Raw genomic sequence first — 25,779 nt, forward strand, 5'->3', positions numbered from 1 at the left:
ATCAAGATCACCCCAAACACAGTAGCTTCAAACAATACCTGCTGATTTAGCTCACCTCTGTGAGTGGGCACTTCCCCGGTGGCTCAAACAGTAAAGAGTCTGCCTGCAATGCGGGAGACCTGGGTTTGATCCCCGGGTCAGGAAGATCCCCTGGAAAAGGGAATGGCACCCCACTCCAGTAGAATCCCATGGATAGAGAGGCCTGACTGGGCTACAGTCCATGGGGTCGCAAAGAGTCGGGCACAACTGAGCGACTGACACACACAGTGAGAGTGGGCACTCCAGCCCCGTGGCAAACACTCATGTGCTTTCTGAGGCTGTAGATTTGTGCTTTTGGGACATTTCTTATACATGAAATTGTACACTATGAGATCTTGTGCGTCAGTTTTCTTTCATGCCACTTAACACGTTTGCAGCTCATTTGTATCGTTACGAGCATAGTTTGTTCGTTTGCATTGCTGAATCGTATTCCCTTGGATGCAAGCGACAGGTTTTCAACCATTCGTCACTTGAAGGACTTCCCAATTTGGGGCTGTTGTGAATAATGCTACTCTGATTCATTGTATTGTCATCTTCATACTGTTTAAATGCACTAAAAATATTTCATTTATCTTAATAGATCATATTCCAGAATTTATTAAATGTTTAAAATTATTTAAACATTTTGTGGCTATTTAGGCTTTTTTTTTTTTTTTTTTTTGGATCTTCCCTGGTGGCTCAGACGGTAAAGCGTCTGCCTACAATATGGGAGACCTGGGTTCGATCCCTGGGTCGGGAAGATCTCCTGGAAAAGGAAATGGCAACCCACTCCGGTATTCTTGCCTGGAAAATCCCATGGACGGAGGAACCTCATTAGGCTACAGTCCGTGGGGTCACAAAGAGTCGGACACGACTAAACAACTTCACTCACTCACTTCACTCAGGCTATTTCTAGTTATCTTCTATTTGGATAACACTGGGATGAATCTGTTTTAACTCTTGGTCAGTATTTTTTTCATTCTGTTTAATATTTCCAGTGAGTGGCACTCTTGACTTGGAAGGTATGAACATTCCTATAGGTTTTGAGACGTGTCATCATATTGCTTTCCAAACAGGCTGCAACAGATTAAAACACTCCCTAACCCCAAAGTTCTCAGCATTAGATACTTGAATTTTATTCTTTTTGTCTAAGGGATTGCAGCGGAGTAGGTACTTATAGAGTATTGACAAATGAGTCTCTTTATTTTATTATTTTCATCAGGATGGCTATTTTCCCAGAGGATGATTCAATCTCTGTACAGTAGCTGACTCATGGCAACCTTGATTCATTTTTTAAAGTCTTCAAACTCTTATTACCTGTAATCAGAAAAACTCAGTAATCAATTTACTGAAAAAAACGAAAACACTATGTGTGTGTGTGTTAGTTGTTCAGTCATGTCCAGCTTTTTGCGACCCCACGGACTGTAGCCCCACAAAGCTCTTCTGTCCATGGACTTCTCCAGGCCAGAATACTGGAGTGGGTTGCCATTCTCTTCTCCAGGGTATCTTCCCAACCCAGGGATCGAACCCGGGTCTCCTGCATTGCAGGCAGACTCTTTACCGTCTGAGCCACCAGGAAAGCCCTGAAAACACTGTAGACCTACGTAATAGGAAAAGTAAAAAGTTTCCCATCACTCGGTAGGGTGCTAGAGGTCTTTTGTACTGGCTTCTGAGAGTCAACTGTGAAATTTTCAAGAATTATGAGAGGTGGTCATTCTTTTTCTTAAAAAAATTTTTTTTTATTGAAGCATAGTTGATTTACAAAGTGGTGTTAATTTCTGCCGTACAGCAGAGTGACTCAGTTATACACATATATGTGTTCTTGTTTACATTCTTTTCCATTGTGGTTTATCCCAGGAAATTGAAAATTGTTTTCTGTGCTCTATGGTAGGACCTTGTTGTTTATCCATTCTGTATGTAAATAGTTTGCATCTACTAATCCCAAACTCCCAGTCCATCCCTTCCCTGCTGCTGCTGCTGCTGCTAAGTCACTTCAGTCGTGTCTGACTCTGTGCGACCCCATAGACGGCAGCCCACCAGGCTCCCCCATCCCTGGGATTCTCCAGGCAGGAACACTGGACTGGGTTGCCATTTCTTTCTCCAATGCGTGAAAGTGAAAAGTGAAAGCGAAGTCGCTCAGTCGTGTCTGACTCTTCGTGACACCATGGACTGCAGCCCACCAGGCTCCTCCGCCCATGGGATTTTCCAGGCAAGAGTACTGGAGTGGAGTGCCATCGCCTTCTCTGCCATCTCTTCCCTACTCCTTCTCTTCTTTGGCAGTCACTAGTCTGTTCCCTATGTTCAAACAGCCATTCTTAAATGTTACATTATAGAAACATACAATTAATCAATTCTATTGAAACAAGGTAATAAATACTCAAAACTCATCATTTTCTAAATATTTCACTACACTCTACTCTTATCTTTCTTCTTGGTTATTATATCTGTGTGATATATATGGTTATATATAGACATATAAACTTGTGCAACCTGTTTTTGTTTTTGTTTTTGCCTCTTTCTATATCATGTATATATCTCTAGCTCATTTTTATTCATTTTCTTTTTGGCTGTGCTGGGTCTTTGTTGCTGCTCATGGGCTTTCTCTAGCTGTAGTGAGCAGGGGCTAATCTACATTGCGATATGCAGGCTCTTCACTACGGTGGCATCTCTTGTTGGAGAGCACAGGTTCTAGGGCACGAGGGCTTCAGTAGCTGTGGCGTGTGGACTCAGTTGCTCTGTGACATGTGGAATCTTCCTCAATCAGGGACTGAACTCATGTTTTCTGCACTGGCAGGTGGATTCTTAACCACTAGACAACCAAGGAGGTCCACTAATTCATTTTAGCAGCGATATAATGGCCTATGTATGGGAAGTATTATAAAGTGTTATTATTTATAAAAATTCTGGTTGAAAAATACCCCAATCTCAAGAAATAAAAATCACTCCAAATACTGGTGACATGTGAATTCTAAAACAAAATTCCCTTCCTTTACTCTCCCTCGATCCTTCAGTGTCCCCCCAGAAGTGATCAGTGCACATTAGCAATTTTTTCTCTAGGCTTATACAGACATAGCTCTGTCTTTTGAGCTCTTGTCAAAAATCACATCGTGCTGTTTTATACACTGGGCTGCAGCTTGCTTTTGTCACAATGTATGTGTGTTAGTCTCTCAGTCGTGTCTGACTCTTTGTAACCCCATGGACTGTAGCCCACCAGGCTTCTCTGTTTATGGAATTCTCCAGGCAAGAATACTGGATTGGGTTGCCATTCCCTTCTCCAGGGGAATCTTCCTGGCCCAGGGATCGAACCCAGGTCTCCTGCATTGCAGGCAGATTCTTTACCATCTGAGCCACCAAGGAAACCCAATAGATTGTATCAATGTTTTGTAGAGATTGAGAGTCTAGGCTCCTGGCTGAGATCGTGGCTCAGTTATTAATTAGCCATGTGGCTTTGCATAAGTTACCATCCTGGGCTATGACTCAGTTTCCCCATCTATACAATGTGAAAGTGAAAGTCACTCAGTCATGCCCAACTCTTTTTGACCCCATGGACTATACAGTCCATGGAATTCTCCAGGCCAGAATACTGGAGTGGGTAGCCATTCCCTTCTCCAGTGGATCTTCCTGACCTAGGAATCAAACCAGGGTCTCTCGCATTGCAGGTGGATTCTTTACCACCTGAGTCACAAGGGAAGCCCAATGTGATTATAATATTATCTCAAAGAGTTGTTATGAGATTAAAGGGGTTTAATGCATGTTAACAGTTATGCTTGGCACATAGAAAGCACTCAGTAAATATTGGCTATTGTAGTAATAATGATTATTATGGTCAGGTCAGTGCATATATATGTGTGTGTGTGTGTGTGTGGTCAGTCCATGGCATTTTCCCAGCAAGAATACTGTTGTGGGTTGCCATTTTCTTCTCCAGGGCATATATATATATATATATATACCTCCTTCCTTCTTATTATTTTTAATTCTTTCATAATATTCTTTATATGGGTGTACCATATTATCTGGGCTTCCCTGGTAGCTCAGATGGTAAAGAATCTGCCTGCAATGCAGGAGACCTGGCTTTGATCCCTAGGTGGGGAAGATCTCCTGAAGAAGGGGATGACTATCCCCTCCAGTACTCTTGCCTGGAGAATTCTATGGACTGAGGAGCCTGGTGGGCTACAGTCCATGGGGTCCCAAAAAGTCGAACTTGACTGAGCAATTAACACACACCATATTATTTAACCAACTCTCTTTTCATGGGTTGTTTTTGGTTTTTTAAATATTTATTTGTTAATTTATTTATTTTGCTGTGTTGGGTCTCAGTTGAGGCACACAAGATCTTTGATCTTCATTGCAGCATGTGGGATCTGGTTCCTGGACAAGGGATCGAATCCTGGCCCCCTGCACTGGGAGCATGGAGTCTTAGCCACGGACCACCAGGGGAGTTCCAGGATGGGCTTTTCAGTTTTATATTTCCAGTGGAAAAAGAGAATTGTCTTCTTTCAGGCTGCTGTTAAAAAGGAAAGATTAAACAAGAAAAAACCTTGACAACAAGGTTCTCTTTTGGAGACAGTTTAACCAGGACCCTGAAGCTTTGGGGCTGAATCAGCCCTTTAAATCTCCCCACACCTGAGAGATCCCAGAACCCAATCGACTTCAGTGTGTGTGACTGCACATGTTTTTCCCTTTGGGTGTTTTCTTTAATAAAAATTAGAATGGCTTCTGTGCCCTCAGGGTACCCCCTCCATCCATTTTTTTAATGTTCAAATTAAAAATATACATTAATTTATTTGACTGCACTGGGTGGAATTTTTAGCATGTGGAGTCTAATTCTCTGACCAGGGATTGATTGAACCCGAGCCCCCAGTTTTGGGAGATCGGAGTCTTAGCCACTGGGCCACCAGGAAAGTCCCCAGTTTTTTTTTTGTTTGTTTGTTTTTGTTTTGTTTTACTTAGACAATATTGCAATTAAAGTCCTTATCCATCTTCACACACTTATGCTATTATTTCTGTAAGACACCATTTCTAGAAGTGGGATTTCTTAGTCAAATCGTATGCACATTTTTCATGTTTTCTCTCTTTTTCTTAGCTTCTTATACTAAAAAAATCTATAGACTCAGAAAAACTTTTGAAATAGTACAAAGAGTTCCCATGTACTTTTATACACCTTCCCAGACTAGCAATGCCTTATACAACTATAGTATATTACCAAAACCAAGAGGTTGCACATTTTAACTTTAAAAAAATGTCACCAAGTTACATCTTTGCAAGTTTTTTTATCAACTTATACTCTCATTAGTGGGGTATAAGAATAACTGATTTCTTGTATCTCTGCCAGCACTCCAGCAAGCAATCCATCAAATTTTTGCCAATACAATGGATAATAATAGTATTGGTATTTCATGATGGATTTTTGTGATTACTAGTAAGGTTGAGTATCACTTTCAAATGCTTATTATCCACTTGTACTGTTTCTGTAAATTTCTTGTTTATATTCTTTGTCCCGTTTGTGAGTAGGTTATTTGCATTTTTATTGCTTATTTGTAAGAACTATTTGTTTATTAGGGAGGGTCTTCACTTATCTGTTATGAACTGCAAATATTTTCTCCCAGTGTGTGATATCTTTCAAGTTTATCCTTCTGAAATTTTACACTTTTATGCAATCCAATCGGTCAATTTTTCCCCTTTATGTCTTCCAGATTTCATGTTTTTCTTATAAAAATATCTCTCCATGAGTATGACATTTTCTATAATCTCACTTTGGTTTTTTTGTTAGTTTATTAACTTTAAATACTCCCTAGATGATGAACTTTTATACATTTCAATGATCTGTTTATTAGAGAGTCAACATTTGGGCAAATGATTTAATCCCAACCAGTTGTTTCATTCAGTTTAGCTTTGCCACATTCCGTTATGGTTTCTGATGTGTTCATGTATGCATGCATTTATTTTTGGCTGTACTGGGTCTTCATCGCTGTGCGGGCGTTTCCTCTTGTTGCGGTGAGCGGGGGCTATTCTTATGGCAGAGCACGGGCCTGAAGGCACACAGGCCTCAGTAGCTGTGGTGCCAGGACTCGGTAGTTGCCGCTCACGGGCTCTAGAGTGAGGCCTCAGTAGTTGCGACTCACAGGCTTAGTTGCTCCTCCACGTGTGGAATCCTCCTGGACCAGGGATCGAACCTGTGTCCCCTGCATTAGCAGGCTCTGGACCACCAGAAAAGTCCCCACATTCCATTATTTGTAAATCAGACGTGTTCTAATCTGTACATCTCTTCTTTGGTAAACCAGGGATTTCCAAGCCCATAGATGTTTTGGTAGTTGGAAGGTCGAAGTGTTCCCAGCTAATGTGCTCTCCTCCACCCTGGTCTGTTGCAGGAGAGGTGAGGTGTGTGGAAGTGTTTGCCCAGGGGACACATGCCGTCTCTGCCTCGAAAGACCACACCTTGCGCTTGTGGGACTTACTCTCTGGCCAGGAGAAATTCACCATTTGGGATGGAGGTTCAAAAGATCCCACTGAATCTCAGACCCGGAGCCTTCATGTGGATGAAGCAAAGAAGGTTGTGTATTCAGCTTCAGGCTCAAAGGTAACAAATACCTGCCCTGTTTGCAAAGGAAGGCTGAGACCAGAGCATTCAAAGATAGCATATTGTGTTTATAAGGGGGTGTTCCCTGAAATGAGACTGAAGTACACCTCCGCTTGAGAGGGTGCCATAAGGGACTTCAAAACTTAGAGTTTTGAAAATTAGATAACCTTGATAGTTCTTTCTGACTTTAAGATTTGAGACCTTTCATAGTATTTAATACAGTCGTTTTTGGTGCTATAAATTTCCCTCTGAGTACTGTTTTACCTACATCCTGCAAACTTTGATATGTTATGTTATTTATGTTCAGTTCTAACTATTGCTTCTTGACCTGCATACAGATTTCTCAGGAGGCAGGTCAGGTGGTCTGGTATTCCTGTTTCTTTAAGAATTTTCCACAGTTTGTTGGTATATCAGTTCAGTTCAGTTCAGTCGCTCAGTCATGTCTGACTCTTCGTGACCCCATGAATTGCACCATGCCAGGCCCATGCCCTGCCCTGCAGCAGGGCATCGCTGACCCATGTCTCCGCCAGAGACTCCTGGACACTCATGGGCAAGTCTGGGTCAGTTTCTTGTGGAGTCATTGCTCCTTTCTCCTCGGTCCTGGTGCACAAGGTTCTGTTTGTGCCCGCCAAGAGTTCGTTTCCCAGTCCTGTGTGAGTTCTGGTGGCTCTATGGTGGGGTTAACGGTACCTCCTCCAGGAGGGCTTATGCCATACCCAGGTCTGCTGCACCCAGAGCCTCTGCTCCTGCGGCAGTCCACTTAGAGTCCAAATTAGAGATATCAAGGGAACATTAGAGTCCAAATTAGAGATACCAAGGGAACGTTTCATGCAAAGATGGACACAATAAAGGACAGAAATGGTATGCAGCTAACAGAAGCAGAAGATATTAAGAAGAGGTGGTAGGAATTCACAGAAGAACTATACAAAAAAGATCTTCACAACCCAGATAATCATGATGGTGTAATCGCCAACCTTGAGCCAGAGTGCGAAGTCAAGTGGGCCTTAGGAAGCATCACTACGAACAAAGCTAGTGGAGGTGATGGAATTCCAGTTGAGCTATTCCAAATCCTAAAATATGATGCTGTGAAAGTGCTGCACTCAATATGCCAGCAAATTTGGAAAACTCAGCAGTGGCCACAGGACTGGAAAAGGTCCGTTTTCATTCCAATCCCAAAGAAAGACAATGCCAAAGAATGCTCAAACTACCACACAATTGCACTCATCTCACAGGCTAGTAAAGTAATGCTCAAAATTCTCCAAGCCAGGCTTCAACAGTACATGAACCATGAAATTCCAGATATTCAAGGTGGATTTAGAAAAGGCAGAGGAACCAGAGATCAAATTGCCAACATCCGTTGGATCATTGAAAAAGCAAGACAATTCCAGAAAAATGTCTATTTCTGCTTTATTGACTATGCCAAAGCCTTTGACTGTGTGGACCACAACAAACTGTGGAAAATTCTTAAAGAAATGGTAATACCAGACCACCTGATTTGCCTCTTGAGAAATCTGTATGCAGGTCAGGAAGCAACAGTTAGAACTGGACATGGAACAACAGACTGGTTCCAAATAGGAAAAGGAGTACATCAAGGCTGTATATTGTCACCCTGCTTATTTAACTTATATGCAGAGTACATCCTGAGAAATGTTGGGCTGGATGAAGCACAAGCTGGAATCAAGATTGCTGGGAGAAATATCAATAACCTCAGATATGCAGATGACACCACCCTTATGGCAGAAATTGAAGAACTAAAGAGCCTCTTGATGAAAGTGAAAGAGGAGAGTGAAAAAGTTGGCTTAAAACTCAACATTCAGAAAACGAAGATCATGGCATCTGGTCCCATCACTTCATGGCAAATAGATGGGGAAACAGTGGAAACAGTGGCTGATTTTATTTTGGGGGGTTCCAAAATCACTGCAGATGGTGACTGCAGCCATGAAATTAAAAGACGCTTACTCCTTGGAAGAAAAGTTATGACAAACCTAGACAGCATTTTAAAAAGTAGAGACATTACTTTGTCAACAAAAGTCAGTGTAGTCAAGGCTATGGTTTTTCCAGTAGTTATGTATGGATGTGAGAGTTGGACTACAAAGAAAGCTGAGCACCGAAGAATTGATGCTTTTGAACTGTGGTGTTGGAGAAGACTCTTGAGAGTCCCTTGGACTGCAAGGATATCCAACCAGTCCATCCTAAAGGAGATCACTCCTGGGTGTTCATTGGAAGGACTGATGTTGAAGCTGAAACTCCAATATTTTGGCCACCTGCTGCAAAGAGCTGACTCCTTGGAAAAGACCCTGATGCTGGTAGAGATTGAGGGCAGGAGGAGAAGGGGACGACAGAGGATGAGATGGTTGGACGGCATCACTGACTCAATGGACATGAGTTTGAGTAAACTCCGGGAGTTGGCGATGGACAGGGAGGCATGGAGTGCTGCAGTCCATGGGGCCACAGAGTCAGACACAACTGAGCAACTGAACTGAACTGTATACAAAGGGCACCCCAGGTGGCGCTAGGGGTAAAGAATCCCCTTGCCAATGCGAGAGGGGTAGGAGCTGAAGGTGTAATCCCTACATCAGGAAGATACCCTGGAGGAGGAAATGACACCCCATTCCAGTATTCTTGCTGAGAGAATCGCATGGACAGAGAAGCCTGGTGGGCTTCAGTCCATGGGGTTGCAGAGTCTGACGTGACTGAGCGTCTGAGCATACAGGCACAGTAGCATAAAACACACATTGGATTTCAAAGACTCAGTATCATAAAATATAATGTAAAATATTTCAATAATAATTTTGTATTGATTTTATGTTGAAATGACAACATTTGAATATATTGGGTTAAAAATGTATATCATTGAAAGTGATATCTCTTGTTTCTTTTTACCTTTTTAAATGTGGCTTATAAAAAATTTAACATCATGTGTGGCTTACTTTGTATTTTTATTGGACAGTGTAGGCCTAACTATTACAGAAGTGTGGGTTGTTTTCTATTTTTTTAAAGCTGTATTTTAGAGCAATTTTATTTATTTATTTTTTAAAAATGATTTGAGAAGTAATACCCTTTTTTTCCTAAAAATATATATGTTCATTTATTTTTGGTTGTGTTGGGTCTTAGTTGCAGCTTGCAGGATCTTTTGTTGTGGCTTGTGGGCTTCTCTTTAGCTGTGGTGCCCGGGTTCCAGAGTGTGTGGGCTCTCTAGTTGAGACACATGGGCTTTGTTGCCCCATGGCATGTGAGATCTTAGTTCCCTGACCAGGGATCAAACCTGTGTCCCCTGCATTGAATGGTGGATTCTTAACTGCTGGGCCACCAGGGAACTCCCAGCAGTTTTAGATTTGTAGACAAACTCCAGAGATAGTAGAGAGGGTTCCTGTATGGGCTTGTTCCAGCTTTCTCCAATGCTCTCTTACATAACAAATGTACATTTATCAAAACTAAACATTAATATGGACAATTACCATCATTTCACCTCCACACTTCATTTGGATTTTATCAGTTTTTCCATACATGTTCTTTTGCCACTCCAGAATCCATTCCAGGATCCCTTCCACTTCCCCACTCCTTTTTGCTTTTTAATTAAATTTTTAAAAAACGTTGCCGGTTACTTCTTTTTCAATTTATTTTCTTGTTTTTGGTTACACCAGGTCTTCGTCGCTGTGCTCAGGCTTCGTCTAGTTGTGGTGAGCAGGGGCTGCTCTTGGTTGCAGTTCACGGGCTTCTCATAGCAGTGGATTCTCTTGTAGCAGAGCTCCGGCTCTAGGCGCACGGGCTTTAGTTATTTCAACATATGGGCTCAGTAGTTGTGGCACATGGGCTTAGTGGGATAGAACCCATGTGCCCTGCATTGGCAGGTGGATTCTTACCCACTGTACCGCCAGGGAAGTCCTTCCCTCCTTTTTCTTTAAACTGATGGAGCGTTGACAATAAAATGCATAAACTCTAAAAAAGAGCAGTTTTTAATATAGTCAATATTTTGTAGTAACTATAAATGGATGGCATCACCAGTTCAATGGACATGAGTTTGAGCGAACTCTGGGAGATTGTGAAGGACAGGGAAGCCTGGTGTGCTGCAGTCCATGGGGCTGCAAAGAGTCGGACACGTCTGAGCGACTGAACAAAAACCAATAAAGGGAAAGGAACCATTAAAATTTGTATAAAGATAAAAAGACTTCAATTGCAATGACCAAAAAGAAAGAAGAACAGGTCTTGCATTTGACTCTGGCAAGCTTGCGGTCTAGGTCTCCCTCTGACATGGCTCTGTCTTTCCATCATTCTGTTAGATCAGTGCTTGGAACCTGGAAACTGCAGAGCTGATTTTCCGTATCCTGGGGGATGCCTCTGACCCCTGGGTATGCACGGCAGTGCTGGCTTCCCAGGCCACACTGCTGACTGTGTCCCAGGGTGGCGTGATCGGTCTGTGGAGCTCAGCCACGGGAACACTGCACAGGAGGCAACGTTTGTCCAGCATCAAAGAAGATACACTTGCCTGTGGGGTCTCAGTCCAGAAACGAGGAATGGTGGTTACTGGGTCCAGCACGGGCTCCATCTCTCTGGTAAGCAACTAATGTTGACTGAGTCAACATTAATTCAGCTCCAAAGTGCTTAGATGTCCTAGAAGTTGGGAGAAACCATCTCACCTTTGATCTGTTTTTTTAACCTTCTATTTCATATTAAGAGTATACCTGGTTAACAGTGTTGTGATGGTTTCGGGTGGACAGCAAAGGGACTCTGTCATACACATATGTGTGTCCATTCTCCTCCAAATCCCCTTCCATCTAGGCTGCCACATAACACTGAGCAGAGTTCCCCGGGCTATACAGTAGGTCCTTGTTGGTTATCCACTTTAAATATAGCAGTATGTACATGTCAGGCCCAAATTCCCTAACTATCACTTCCCTATATCCTCCCCCCACCATAAATTCCTTTTCTAAATCTGTGAGTCTGCTTCTGTTTCATAAATAAGTTCATTTGTATCATTTCTTTTTAGATTCCACATATAAAGGATGTCATATAGGTCCACCCATGTGCTGCAGATGGCATTATTTCATCACCTTTGATCTTTTAATGAATGACACTAGGCTTCTTCATTCTAGGGGTTTGCAATTCAGCACAGTCCAGGAAACATCTCTTGGTGTCTCCTGGGGGCTGGCCAATGTGCAACTGTTGATGCTCAGTCTTTCTGCGGATGCTCTCGGAGAAAGTATAGAATATGTATCAGAACTGTCCCTGATGAGGGGATAGGACTTGGGTTTCTATCTACCAGCTCCATCAGTGGTTAGGTGAGGGCTGCTCCCAGGAGCATTAACACAGGGGCTAAGTGTATGAGGGAATGAGGTCAGAAAAAACAACCTCCCAGTGCCTACTCGCAGGTGTGCAGTGCGCAACCTTCAGGGATAGAGGAGTACATTGAGGGGACATGGATGGGGCACCAAGATTGCGTTATATCGGAGTTGCAGGTGGAGGAACAAGGGCACCACGCCATGCATTGGAGTCTAACCGCATCGTCAGTCTAGGGAGGAATTCAGTCTAGGGAGGGAGCCAGGCTCTCCAATGACTCACAGTCATACTAACAGGAACAGAGTCTGTTTTCAGTAGAGGTAGAAATAGCATGTTCTTGCTTGGGTGAAAGAACAAATGCTTCTGATAGAGGCAGTCTTGGAAGGTTCCTCTCCAGGGAGACAGCCTCAGAAGAAGAAAGGATTACTAAGATGAATAAGCAAAGATGGAGGGAATAGGGGGTTGCATGGTGAGGCAGTAGGAACATGCTTGGTGTTATGGAGAAAAGAGAAGTGGAGTGGAAATAGATCACAGAGGGTTTTGTGTGTCCTATGGAGGAGGTGAGAGTTTCAGGAAGGGAGAAATATGGCCACTAAAGAATCATCCCATAACCAACAAGGACCTACTTTATAGCACAGGGAATTCTACTCGATGTTGTACAGCAGCCTGGATGGGAGGGAAGTCTCGGGGAGAATGGATACATGTATATGTATGGCTGAGTCCCTTTGCCGTCCACCTGAAACTATCACAACATTGTTAATTGGCTATGTTGCTGTTGCTCAGTCAACCAGTTGTACCTGACTCTTTGCTACCGCGTTGACTGCGGCACACCAGGCCTCCCTGTCCCTTACCATCTCCCGAAGTTTGCCCAAGTTCCTGTCCATTGCATTGGTGATGCTGTACCACCATCTCATCCTCTGATGCCTTCTCCTTCTCCCCTCAATCTTTTCCAGCATCAGGGACTTTTCCAATGGGTCAGCTGTCCGTATCAGGTGACCAAAATACTGAAGCTTCAACTTCAGCTTCAGTATAGTGTATTGGCTCTACTCCAGTGCAAAATAAAAGGTTTAAAAAAAAGAATCACCCCCAAACTCCAGATTTCTGGACCTCATGCCTCATAGCCTCCCTGAGCAATCAAGGTACCAACCATGATCATGGAAGATAATCCCAGTCCTTTCATCAGGTCTCTTGGTTGCTTCCCATTACTCTTTCAACCACCGATTGTTTTCATTAATATCCTGCAGCCTAGCAAGGAACATGAACTCTAGGGTCAGACTCACTGAGTTTGAAAACCCCAGTCCTGAATGTAAGTTGGTGCAGCCACTATGGAAACCAGTACGGAGGTTCCTTAAAAAACCAAAACTAGAGTTGCCATTGGAGAAGGCAATGGCACCCCACTCCAGTACTCTTGCCTGGAAAATCCCATGGATGGCGGAGCTGGTAGGCTGCAGTCCGTGGGGTCGCTAAGAGTCAGACACGGCTGAGCGACTTCACTTTCACTTTTCACTTTCATGCATTGGAGAAGGAAATGGCAACCCACTCCAGTGTTCTTGCCTGGAGAATGCCAGGGACAGAGGGGCCCAGTAGGAGGCCGTCTGTGGGGTCACACAGAGTCGGACACGACTGAAGCGACTTAGCAGCAGCAGCAGCAGCAGCAGAGTTGCCATATGATCCAGCAACCCCATTCCTGGGCATAAATCCAGAAAAAACTCCAATTCAAAAAGATACATGAACCACAATATTCATTGCAGCACTATTTACAATAGTCAAGACACGAAAGCAAGCTAAATATCCTTCAGACAGATGAATGGATAAAGAAGATGTGGTACATATACATAATGAATTATTGCTGCTGCTGCTGCCGCTAAGTCGCTTCAGTCGTGTCCGACTCTGTGCAACCCCATAGACGGCAGCTCACGAGGCTCCCCCATCCCTGGGATTCTCCAGGCAAGAACACTGGAGTGGGTTGCCATTTCCTTCTCCAATGCATGCAAGTGAAAAGTGAAAGTGAAGTCTCTCAGTCGTGTCCGACTCTTAGTGACCCCGTGGACTGCAGCCCAACAGGCTCCTCCATCCATGGGATTTTCCAGGCAGGAGTACTGGAGTGGGGTGCCATTGCCTTCTCCGAATGAAATACTATTCAGCCATAAAAAAAGAACGGAATAATGCCATTTGCAGCAACATGGATGGACCTAGAGAGTATCTCACTAAGTAAAGTAAGCCAAAAAGAGAAAGACAAATACCATATGATATCACTTATATGTGGAATCTAAAATATGATACAAATGAACTTATTTAAAAAACAGAAACAAACCCACAGACAGATAACAAACTTTTGGTCACTAAAGGGGAAAGAGGATGGGGGCTTAGGGATAAATTAAGAGTTTGAAATTAATAGATCCAAGCTACTATATATGAAATAGATAAATAACAAGGGCCTGCTGTATAGCATAGGGAACTATATTCAATAACCTGTAATAAACTATAATGGAAAAGAATATATATACCGAATCACTTTGTCATAAACCAGAAATTAATACAATGTTGTCAATCAACTATACTTCAATAAGCAAACAAACAAAGACAAACCAAAAAAAAGGGAAATCCCAGTCCTACCTCTGCCTAGTTGTATTCTTGGGCTACTCAGCCCTTCGCTGAGGTTCAGTTTCCTCATCTGTAAAACGGGGGCAAACAAGGAACCTACATCCAGGGCACTGAAAGGGATGAACAGACGGGCACCTCTCCAGGCTTCCAGTCGGCCGGGGTAGGGTGGGAGCACTGGGATAACAGTGGAGTAAAGTGAACATAATGTTAGTTGAGTTCAGGTGTCTCCCTGTGTAACTCATCTTTGATGCCCCATGCCAATCCCCTCAATTCAGAAGGCTGTTCTGTCGGTCCCCGGGCTACTGATGGTAATGCCCTCGGTTAGGAATGCCTATGGTGCTTGCCTGGGCACATGTCACTCATAGGGGGCTCTAACACATTTCTCCCATGGAGCCCCTATTTATGACTGGGCCGGCTCTTGTGGCTCTTTTCTTTTTTTTAATGATCATGGGATGCACTTCAGCTAAAAACCATCAGAGAACTTTGAAGAAGGTACATAGCATGCCTGAGGGCCACACAGATTTGAGGGTGGGGTGCCAAGCCTTTTGTGGATCCAATCTTTACTGGAAAATTTAAAACACACGGGGAGGAGTTAGGATGTAGGAAGGGGAAGGCAGGGTCACCCAAGTGGTCAGTTATCTAGGTTACCAGAGTTTTCTGAGAGAGGAACCTTCATGGTGGACAGCCTGTTCCTTATCCAGTGGTTTTGCTAGCAGCTGCCAGCTTGTTTATTCAAGATGGGTGTCTGTAGAAATGGATGCCTCAGCAGTCAGAAGGCTTGATGTCAGGCACTCATATTACAGCTGCACATCTGTGACCCTGCACCTAGTTGAGTCTTTTTTTTTTTCCTGCCCCTCTCTCCCCACACCCGCACACTTGGTCTCGGCATTGCTGCTCCTGGGAACAGCCTCTTCCCAATCTGAAATAGAGGTGGTGGGTAGAACCCCACCCAGCTCTTGATCCCTCAGTGGGGGCACCTCTGATGCATGCTCTACTCTGTCTCTCAGGGCATCCCCAGCAGGACTCACGTACATTTGCCTGCACTGGTAACTGCTTCTTGAGCCACACTGATTGGCTGCCTTTCCTTCCTTGTCTCAATTCTCCACGCTATACCAGTGTTTCCTAGGATCGACCCCCAAATAAACTAGTTGCACTCAAATACTATTCTCAGTGTCTTTTTCTGGCAGAACTCAAACTAGATTCCTAGAAACATGTATATCGGGGCAGAAAACTGTTGGCGTGACTGGACGACAATCCCCAGCACCCCCAAAAAGTGGGTGGTCAGGCTGAAGAGAGCTCATTTCTGCTATTTAGAAGGATCGTGACGGGGTTGTAAGAACTAGGGGTCTCTAGAATCTCACTGGTGTTCAGATCCTAGCCCCGCTGGGGAGAAAGTCTTGATTCTACTTTCAAAACATGTGAAGACAGTGGTAAATCAACTTAAACTAAAGATGTAGTCAAGTCCAGGCCCACTCGAAGTACAGATTAAATTGATTCAGACCCCTCCACTAGAGGCTCGAAGGAAGCGTCTTCTTTCTAAGGTTAAATATTATTTAGGTTCTACTCTGCTTTTCGAGGGGCTTCCTAGGATGTTGCTAGCAGTAAAGAACCCATCTGCCAATGTAGGGGACGCAGGAGATGTGGGTTTGATCCCTGGGTTGGGAAGATCCCCTAGGGAAGGAAATGGCACCCCACTCCAGTATTCTTGCCTGGGAGATCCCAGGGACAGAGGAGCCTGGCGGGCCACAGTCCATAGAGTTACCGAGTTGGACATGGCTGAGCGACTGAGGACACTGCTGCTGCTGCTGCTAAGTCGCTTCAGTCATGTCCGACCCTGTGCGACCCCAGAGACGGCAGCCCACCAGGCTCCCCGATCCCTGGGATTTTCCAGGCAAGAACACTGGAGTGGGTTGCCATTTCCTTCTCCAATGCATGAAAGTGAAAAGTGAAAGTGAAGTCGCTCAGTCGTGTCTGACTCCTAGCGACCCCATGGACTGCAGCCTACCAGGCTCCTCCATCCATGGGATTTTCCAGGCAAGAGTACTGGAGTGGGGTGCCATTGCCTTCTCCAGACTGAGCACACACACGTATAAAATAGATAACTGGCTGGAACCCACTGTATAACACAGAGAACTCTACTCAGTGTTCTGTGGTGACCGAGATGGGAAAGACATCTGAAAAAGAAGGGATATATGTGTATGTGTGTGCTAAGTTGCTTTAGTCGTGTCCAACTCTGTGCAACTCTTTGGACTGTAGCCCTCCAGGCTCCTCTGTCCATGGGATTCTCCTTTCAAGAGTACTGGAGTGGGTTGCCATGCCCTCCTCCAGGGGACCTTCCCAGCCCAGGGATCGAACCTGGGTCTCCTGCGGCTCCTTCATTGTAGGCAGATTCTTTACTGCTGAGCCACGGGGGAACCCTATAAATATATGTATAGCTGATTCACTTTGTTGCACTTTGTTAGTAGAAACTAATATAACACTGACTGAGAGATTGGGATTGACATATATACACTATTATATATAAGATAGATAACCAATGAGAACCTTAAAAAGACTCTCCTTCACAGTGAAATATCTATGGAAAAGAATTACTCATCCTACTGTTTCCATTTCCCTCAAAATTAAAGCATAAATTGTAAAAAGAAGAAGAAAGAAAAATTGATCTTTGTGGTTGAGCAGGCACGCCCATCTTTGAAGAGAGCTGGCTACTGTGTCAGGCAGACGCACACTACCCCTTAGGGAGGGAGAAGGCCCAAACTAACACACAGAGAGAATTTTATGTTCAGTTTCTTCTTGTCCTGCTTAAAATAAAAATTGTATTTCATCAACAGCCATTGCAGAAATTAACTTCCTCCTGCCCCTCTTCAGGCAAAAACAACCAAAAATAAACCCAAACCTTCCTCTAAGAGCTGAACAAAATCAGTTCATCTCTGCAACTCGGGAATGGGGAGAACGGTACTGCCGTCTTCCAGCTGCAATCTATCTTTCGATCTTATTTATGATCTCTGAGCTCTTCTTGGGGCAGAAAACTAGAGTGCTGTGATAATCGCTGGGTCCCTGAGTTGGTTACAAGAATAACATCAACAGTAATAATAATAATAGCTACCACTTTGGGAGGGTTGATTATGAGACAGAAGGCTCCATCCCATGCACTTCTTACCCCATGATAGCCCCATAAGGCAGTCCTGGGATCATCGCCCACTTAACAGATGAGGAAACTGAGGCAGCCTGGGACCGAAGGAATTTACTTAGGATCACAGAGCTGGTGAGTGGCAGGGCCTTGCATCACACGCAAGCCCTTGACCTTAAACCCTTAACCTGGTGGAAACGCTTGATGGGCATCCTTGATTCTGCACAGGTTTCCTCCGAAGGAGACAGCCTGCTGGAAAAGCTTCCGGAAGCTGTGGGGTTCCTGGTGGTCTCTGAAGACGAGTCTCTTCTCGCTGCAGGTAGCGTTTAGCTCTCATTTGGAGCCATAAGGCAGCAACTCTGGATTTGGCTGGAAGTGGAGAGGGGCCTGGGGAAATGGGGACGTGGGTTGGCAAACTCTTTCTGCACAGGGCCTCATAGTAAACATCATTGCTGGTCTCTGTCATAACTATCCAACCCTGTCCCTGTAATGCGAAGGCCACCATGGATGAGATTTCAAGTGAGTGTGGCTGTGTGCCAATAAAATTTGCATGGATGCTGAGAGACTTCCCTGGAGGTCCAGTGGTTAAGACTCCACACTTCTAACATAAGGGACAGGGGTTCAATCCCTGGTCAGGGAATTAAGATTCCATATGCTATGCAGTGTGGCCAAAAAGTTTAAAAACGTACTTTCATGAATGCTGAAATTTGAATTTTATACCATTGTCATGTGTTATGAAATAGTAATCCTATTTAGTTTCTTCAAGGATGGAAAAAACTTAAAGACTACTAGCTCACATATAAAAATAGATGACCAGCCAATTTTTGCCCACGGGTTGTAGTTCGTCAACCCGTGTTCTGGATAAATCTCTGAAACTTTCTGGACTTCTGTTCCATTACCTCTGAAATGAGAGTGGTTATTCCTGCCTGAGAGTTACAGGGATAGAGAGGCATGGGGTGAGAGGAGAGAGTACACTCAGCCCACACAACCCCTCATATCAGGAGATATGAGTGATTAGGTAGCCACAGGAAAGACTGGTTGGTGCCATGTTCAGACAAGAATCAGGGGGTACAGGAACTTATGACTTAGCCTGAAGCAGTCAGGGAAGGCTTCCTGGTAGAGGTGACAAGAATCAGGGGGTACAGGAACCTATGACTTAGCCTGAAGCAGTCAGGGAAGGCTTCCTGGTAGAGGTGACAAACAGGTGCTCCATATCCTGATTTTATTTTTAAAGAAAAACATTTAGAGTAGTTTTAGGCTCACAGCCAAACTGAGCAAAAGGCACAGAGAGTTCCAGGTACCTGCTTGCTCCCGTTAGCCTCCCCCGTTTTCAACATCACCCACTAGAGCGGCGTGTTTGTCGCAGCTCCGAGGTTGATGAAACCACACTGACACAGCATCCTCATTCAAAGTCCATGGCTCACATTACGGTCACTGTCGGTGCTGTATATTCTGTAGGTTTGGACAAATGGGTAATGATGTATATCCATCATTGTAGCATCATACAGATCGCTTTCACTGTCCTTGAAAGGGAAAGTGTATCCGCTCAGTCTGTCTGACTCTTTGCAACCCAGGAACTGTAGTCCGCCAGGCTCCTCTGTCCGTGGAATTCTTCAGCAAGAATGCTGGAGTGGGTAGCCCTTCCCTTCTCCAGGGGATCTTACCAACCTGGATTGAACCCGGATCTCCCACATGGCAGGCAGATTCTTTACCGTCTGAGCCACTTTAGATCAGTCTAATTTTTTTTTATTCATTTTTTTTATTTGGCTGTATCAGGTCTTAGTTGCATGTGGGATCCTCCTTCCATCATGTGAGATCTTTTATTACTGTCATGGACTCTCTAGTTGAGCATGGGCTTAGTTGCTCTGCCTCATGTGGGATCTTAGTTTCCCGACCAGGGATTGAACCCTTGTCCCCTGCATTGGAAGGTGGATTCCCAACCACTAGACAATCAAGGAAGTCCCAGTCCAATTTTTTAAAATTAATCAGTTTATTTTTTTGGCTGCACTGGGTCTTGGTTGTGACAGGCAGCACCTTTGATCATTGTTGCATTGGGATTGTTAGCTGCAGCCTGTGGGGTCTAGTTCCCTGACCAGGCACAGAAGCCAGGCCCCTGCAAAGGGAGCATGCAGTCTTAGCCACTGGACTACCAGGGAAATCCTTCAGTCTGATTTTTACAAAGCCATTTCCAGGGTTCAAGACACTTTAGACCAGTGCTGTCCAGCAATGAAAACTACAAATGTGAACCACATTTGTATTGTGTATGTTCTCGTGACCCCATTTAAAAAGGTAAAGAGAAATAAGTGGCATTTGTGATATTAATATGTCTTATTTAATGCAATAGACCCCCAAACCCAACATGAAATCAACATGATTTTAATGGGGGCCTACCCCTCCAGATTGTCACAGAGCCCCGGTTTGAGTTCCCCAAGTCACACAGCTATCCCACCGGCTATTTATTTTACATACGACAGCGTATATGTGTCCCTGCTCGTCTTTCCAGTCGTCCTGCCCTCTCCTCTCTCCCACCCCCCACCCCTGCAACCGTGTGTCCGTAAATCTGTTCTCTATGTCTGATTCTCCATTGCTGCCCTGCAAATCAGTACTACTCAAAGGCAGGTTCTTAACCACTGGACCACTAAGGAGGTTCCTGTTGCTGTTTTGCTAAATCTACCCCCTCCTTCCTCTCTTTCACCTCCTCTTCCTTCTGCTCCAGCCACACTGGCTTCCATGCTTCTCTCAAACACAGCTGGCCTTTCCTTCCTTCCAGGCATCTCATGCTATTACCACCCTTCCAGTGCTCGCCACCTCTTCATCTCTCTAAAAGCAATGCAAATGTCCTACAACAAATTACCGCACAAGCATGGTGGCTTCAAACAATAAGAATATCTTTATTCATGGTTCTAGTGTCAGGAAGTCCAAAATCAAGGCATTGGTGGGACTGGCGCCCTCCAAAGTCTTCTGAGAAGTAGCCTTTTTTTTTTTTTTTTTTCGCTGTTGTTTTTTTCTTCACTTGTTTGTTTTTTGCTTCTTCCAGCTTCTGCCGGGATTCCCTGGCTTATGGCCACATCTCTCCAGTCTCTGCCTCCATCTTCACGTTACCTTCTCTGCTATGTGCGTCTCTGAGTCCTGTTTTTCTCATGGCATCCAGCCCCTGACTTCATTGCCCTTAACACAAGCTGTAATCATTTTATTTTCCTTCCTTCCTCCTGCCCTCCCACCCCTCCTTCCATCTTCAAAACGTATTTACCATGTGTCCAGCTTTGTTCTGGGAGACCACCAGCAACCCAAACAGGCAGAATCAGCTCTCAGAAAACTCATAGCCTTGTGATAATAAATAACTTTACTGTTTTCTATGAGGTTATTGATCACTGGTGTGCTCACCCTTCCCCAACTGTAGGCTCTATGAGGATGGAGGCCTGGTCTATCTTGTTCATCACTGTATCCTTTCCACCTGCATATAGTAGGTGCTCAAAAAAAAATCGCTATTGATTGAATTCAATTACTCTCAAACTCTTCAAGGAGTGAAAAGTATAATCTTGGTCTCTGCTGTTTTAGGTTTTGGAAGGTCCGTGAGAATATTTTTGGCAGATGCACAGGGATTTCATCCATTCCTGGCCACTGACCTTGAACATGAAGATGTGGTAGAAACAGCCATTTTTGGTCCTGAAAACAATCTGATTGTCACCGGGTCCCGGGATGCACTCATTCAGGTGAGGGGGAGATGCATGGCCCATCATCCTCACCTCCACCTCTGGAAGAGAAAGTATGATTCTTTTTCTAAACAAAAATATTTGTTTATTTGGCTGTCCCGGGTGTGAGTTGCAGTATGTGGAATCTTGTAGTTGTGACATGCAAATTCTTAGCTGTGGCACATGGGATCTGCAGGTCCCTGATTGAGAGCAAGGAGTCTTAGCCACCAGACTACCAGGGAAGTCCCAAAGTATGGTTCTTTAGGGATCATTTGGCTTCAAAATACAGAAACCCACAAAGACTAGTGCAGGCAAAACAGAGCAGGTCATTGGATGACACGGCGGGGGTGGTCTTCTGGGACTCAGAGACAGATCTAGGGGGAATTATTAAAGCATTCAACAAAAGAGAGAGCATTCCTGCTAAACATAAAATACTGGGAAGAGTTTGACTTTCAGAGGAGCAGGGTTGGGGAGATGGGGAAAAAATCCTATTAAGCTCAAAGTTCTCCAAGCTGGGGAGAAGAGCATGTGATACAGTAGCAGCAACATTCTGGTCTTAGGACCTCTTTAGATTTTTAAAGGTTATTGAGAACCTTCAAGGAGCTTTCATGTATGTGGATTATATCCACATGATTCATATATTTTTAACAAATGATCTATTTTGAAATCGTTTTAGGTTCTTACAGAAGAATTGTGAAGAGAGTCCAGATAGATCTCATATATATATGTGTGTGTCTTAGTCACTCAGTCATCCACCTCTTTGTGACCTCATGGACTGTAGCCCACCAGGCTCCTCTGTCCATGGGGTTTTCCAGGCAAGAATACTGCAATGAGTTGCCATTCCCTTCTCCAGGAGATCTTCCTGACCCAGGGATTGAACCCGGATCTCCCACATTTCAGGCAGATTCTTTACCATCTGAGCCACCAGGGAAGCCCCATATATATGTGTGTGTGTGTATATGTATATATATATATATATATATATATATATATATAACTTTCAGAGGAGCAGGATTGGACATATATATATATACACACACATATATATGTGTATATATATATGTATATGATTATACACACACATATATACATATATATGTGATTATATACACACACACACACATATATGAGTACTCTCTGGGTCTCTTTGCAACTCTTCCGTAAAACATAAAACTATACATATCAACTCTTCATCCAGCTATCCTCAGGGTTGACATCTTATATCACATTGATCTCATTATCAAAACCAAGATATTAACGTTGGGACAATATCATTTGGGACAAAACTCACCTACAGACCTCGATCTTATTTCACCAGTTTTTCTACAAATGTCATTTTTTCAGATCCTGTATTGCATTTAGTATCTACTGATACTTACCATGTTAAATTTTTAAATGCCATAATCTAAAAATACTTCTCCATTAATTCCTCAACATGACATATGAATATAATAGCATAATTTTGTGAAAACAGTTATTATTTTCTGAAACACACACACAAAAATCATGAAAAGTGTTATCATTTCATATTTTGGCAAATCTCTTTCTTGCCTGGCTTCATAGAAGACAATCAGATTCTCATATTTGATTCTACATTCTCCCATCTGTTCTGATAACATATTCCATAGTTTCTCGAAGACTATTGCTCATTTATGAGAGGAAGAATGTGTAAAAAGACAAATGACCTCTTAAATAACAGCAAAAATAATTGTGTTTTTGTAGAACTCCCCAAAACTCCCCTTTTGCAGAACCTCCTGGAGGGTAACTTCCAGGGGTTCCCCGGAACACACTTTGAGAACTGCCATGGTAGCTGATTGATGAGATGTAGGGAAGTTTGAGGGGGTGAGGAAATGTGAGGGCCCTTGACCTCCAGCCTGAAAGTTGATCTTAGGCAGACAAGTGAGCTTAAGAATATTCCTGAACTGCAGCAGCATAAGGAGAAGTTCTGCCGCTCTGCTTCCATCCTCAGGTGTGGAGTCTGTCAGCGCAGGGGACTCTGCTGGACGTCTTGGACGGTGTCGGGGCCCCGGTGAGCCTGCTGGCCCGGGGTGGGGCCTTGGTGGCATCTGCTTCCCGTCAGTCCTCATCTTTTAAAGTCTGGGATCTCACGTGTGCTCAGAAGCCGAGGGCCTCTAACCCATTCCTGGACCGCACTGGCCTCACGGCAGTGTCACACAACGGCAGCTATGTCTACTTCCCTAAAACCGGGGACAAGAACAAAGTCAGCATTTGGGACTTGGCAGAAGGTTTGTAAGACTTAAGCGCAGCCATTTGTGTGGGTAAGAACTGAAGCCCCTGTCTTGGTCTGTTTGGGTTGTCATAACAAAACACCATAGACAGGAAGAGGAGAAGATTAAAGAACAGACACTTATTTCTCATGGATCTGGAGGCTACAAAGTCTGAGATCAAGGCCCTGGTAGATCAATGTCTGTCGAGAGCCCACTTCCTGGTTTGCAGATGGCCACCTTCTCAATCTGTCCTCCAATGGCAGAGAGCAGAGAAAGAAGCAATCTCTCTTCTTACAAGGGCACTAATTCCATTAATGGGGACTCCACCCTCATGATCTAATCACCTTCCAAAGGTCCCACCTCCTAACACCATCACATTAGGGGGCTAGGACTTCAACACATATTTGGGGATAGGACCCAAACATTCAGTGTGTAACACCCCACTCCAGTTAAGTTAAAAGTGGCTAATAGAAAACAGGACTCGATTTCATAAATTTCTAGCATATGGTCGTTGACTATTTGATGGTCAATTCCTGTTTTAGTTGAGGCTTCCCTGGAGGCAGGGTTTCTGATGGGGTGGACAGAGGAGAGCTCCCAGGAGGAGAGATGAGGAAGCAGGCTGGATGGTAGCAGTGGTGAACATGGAGCTGGTCTCAGCCTGACTCCACACGGAGCCCAGGAACACGAATTGCACTTCACAGTTGTCCCATCTCGAAGCAAAGGGACCAGCCTTTTTACTCCCATGTCAGGCAGTCAGTGGCCATCCTAGGTGGTGGGCTCAGGCCCTAGGCATTGCTAAATGAGGTGCTTCCTTCACTCAACGGCCATGAGGTCTTGGATCTGGGTGAACTGACTGGTAAAGGGGATCTAGGCATGTCAGCAGTAATATCTGCTCAAACCCCACTGGGTGGACAGAGGTACAGAAATTCCTGTTGTTGTTCAGTCACCAAGTCATGTCCATTGAATCGGTGACGCCATCCAACCATCTCATCCTCTGTCATCCTTTTCTGCTTCTGCCTTCAATCTTCTGCCTGGCTGATCACAAAATGAGAAAAGAAATTCGCTCTCAAGTTCGCGTCTGGATTCGACAGACCTTGGTTTAGTGCTAGTCTTGGGGCCAAACTCTGGGCATTAACAGTGAGAAAGGCAGATGAAGTTGCAAATTTTGAGGGGCTTGCCTGCTAGTCATGGGGGAGAGTAGGGTGTGAAGAAACAGAGCAGGGTGGTGGGCAAGGAGATAGGAGTCAGTAAGCCACAGCCCAAGGGCCAAATCCAGACACACACTTGTTTCCATGTTGTTTGTGGCCGCTTTAGGGCTGTGCCAGCAGAGTTAAGTGCTGACAGCAGAGAGCATATAGGGCAAAAATATTTACTCTCCTACCCTTTACAGAGGGTGGCAAAAGGAAACATTTGGGATGAGAGGTTCCGAAGACCAGAGAAAGGCATGTATATTGGTTCTGAGAAACCTTCAGAGGGTCGGAGGCAGGGCTGTGAGATGTTGTGATTGTCATATTTTAAAGCTTGGATGATTGATGGGCAGGAGCGAAACCAGGGACACTGGCAATAGCCAAGCTGAAGGGTAACAAAAGCATTTTTTTAATCCTTAAAAGATGGGAACCAGTATCCTGTGATCCATTCTTAATGCAGTCTTCTCTCTATGACAGGTGAGGAGCAAGATGCTCTGGACACCTCCAACGAGGTCAGGTGTCTGGAGGTTGCCGAGCAGGCCAATCTCCTTTTCACTGGCCTCGTTTCGGGGATTGTCCTGGTGTTCCCCCTGAATTCCAGACAAGACGTGATGTGTATCCCTCCTCCAGAAGCCCGGAAAGCCGTCAAATGCATGGCTCTTAGTAAGGATGAGGGGCACCTGGCCATTGCCTATGACAGTACCGTCCTGGTGCTGGACATCAGCCCAGGGGACCCCTGTCCAGTCATCGACGGGCCAATATACACCTTCTATACCCAATTGCCTGACACCATAGCCAGTGTGGCCGTTCTGGCTGACTATCGTGTCATCTACGGCATGATCAACGGCGACCTCTTCCTTTACGAGTGTGTGAATTCCAAGGTGTTCCCTCTGGAGGCCCATGGGAGCCGAGTCACCTGTGTGGAGGTCAGCCACAAAGAGCAGCTGGCAGTCAGCGGGGCCGAGGAAGCCCTTCTGTGTCTCTGGGACCTGCAGGTGTGCAAGTGGAAATTCGAGATGAGCTACACGGTGCGTCGCCTGCCACACCATGTGCATGTCCTGGCATT

At 44.5% G+C, this 25,779-nt stretch overlaps 1 protein-coding gene across 3 annotated transcripts in view; it reads left to right on the top strand.

Annotated features, from left to right (window-relative positions):
- The window catches only part of NWD1 (NACHT and WD repeat domain containing 1), an 81,454-nt gene that overhangs the window by 48,822 nt on the left and 6,853 nt on the right, over positions 1 to 25,779 (top strand). For all 3 annotated transcript variants that reach the window (XM_025293777.3, XM_006057865.4, XM_006057866.4), the window contains 6 exons: positions 6,387 to 6,595; positions 10,876 to 11,148; positions 17,835 to 17,925; positions 21,165 to 21,319; positions 23,268 to 23,544; positions 25,191 to 25,741. In XM_025293777.3, coding sequence (XP_025149562.3) covers positions 6,387 to 6,595; positions 10,876 to 11,148; positions 17,835 to 17,925; positions 21,165 to 21,319; positions 23,268 to 23,544; positions 25,191 to 25,741 — 1,556 coding nt within the window. The remainder of the gene's footprint in view (positions 1 to 6,386; positions 6,596 to 10,875; positions 11,149 to 17,834; positions 17,926 to 21,164; positions 21,320 to 23,267; positions 23,545 to 25,190; positions 25,742 to 25,779) is intronic.

The sequence above is a fragment of the Bubalus bubalis genome, chromosome 9, assembly GCF_019923935.1.
Source record: "Bubalus bubalis isolate 160015118507 breed Murrah chromosome 9, NDDB_SH_1, whole genome shotgun sequence".
Classification (NCBI taxonomy): Eukaryota; Metazoa; Chordata; class Mammalia; order Artiodactyla; family Bovidae; genus Bubalus; species Bubalus bubalis.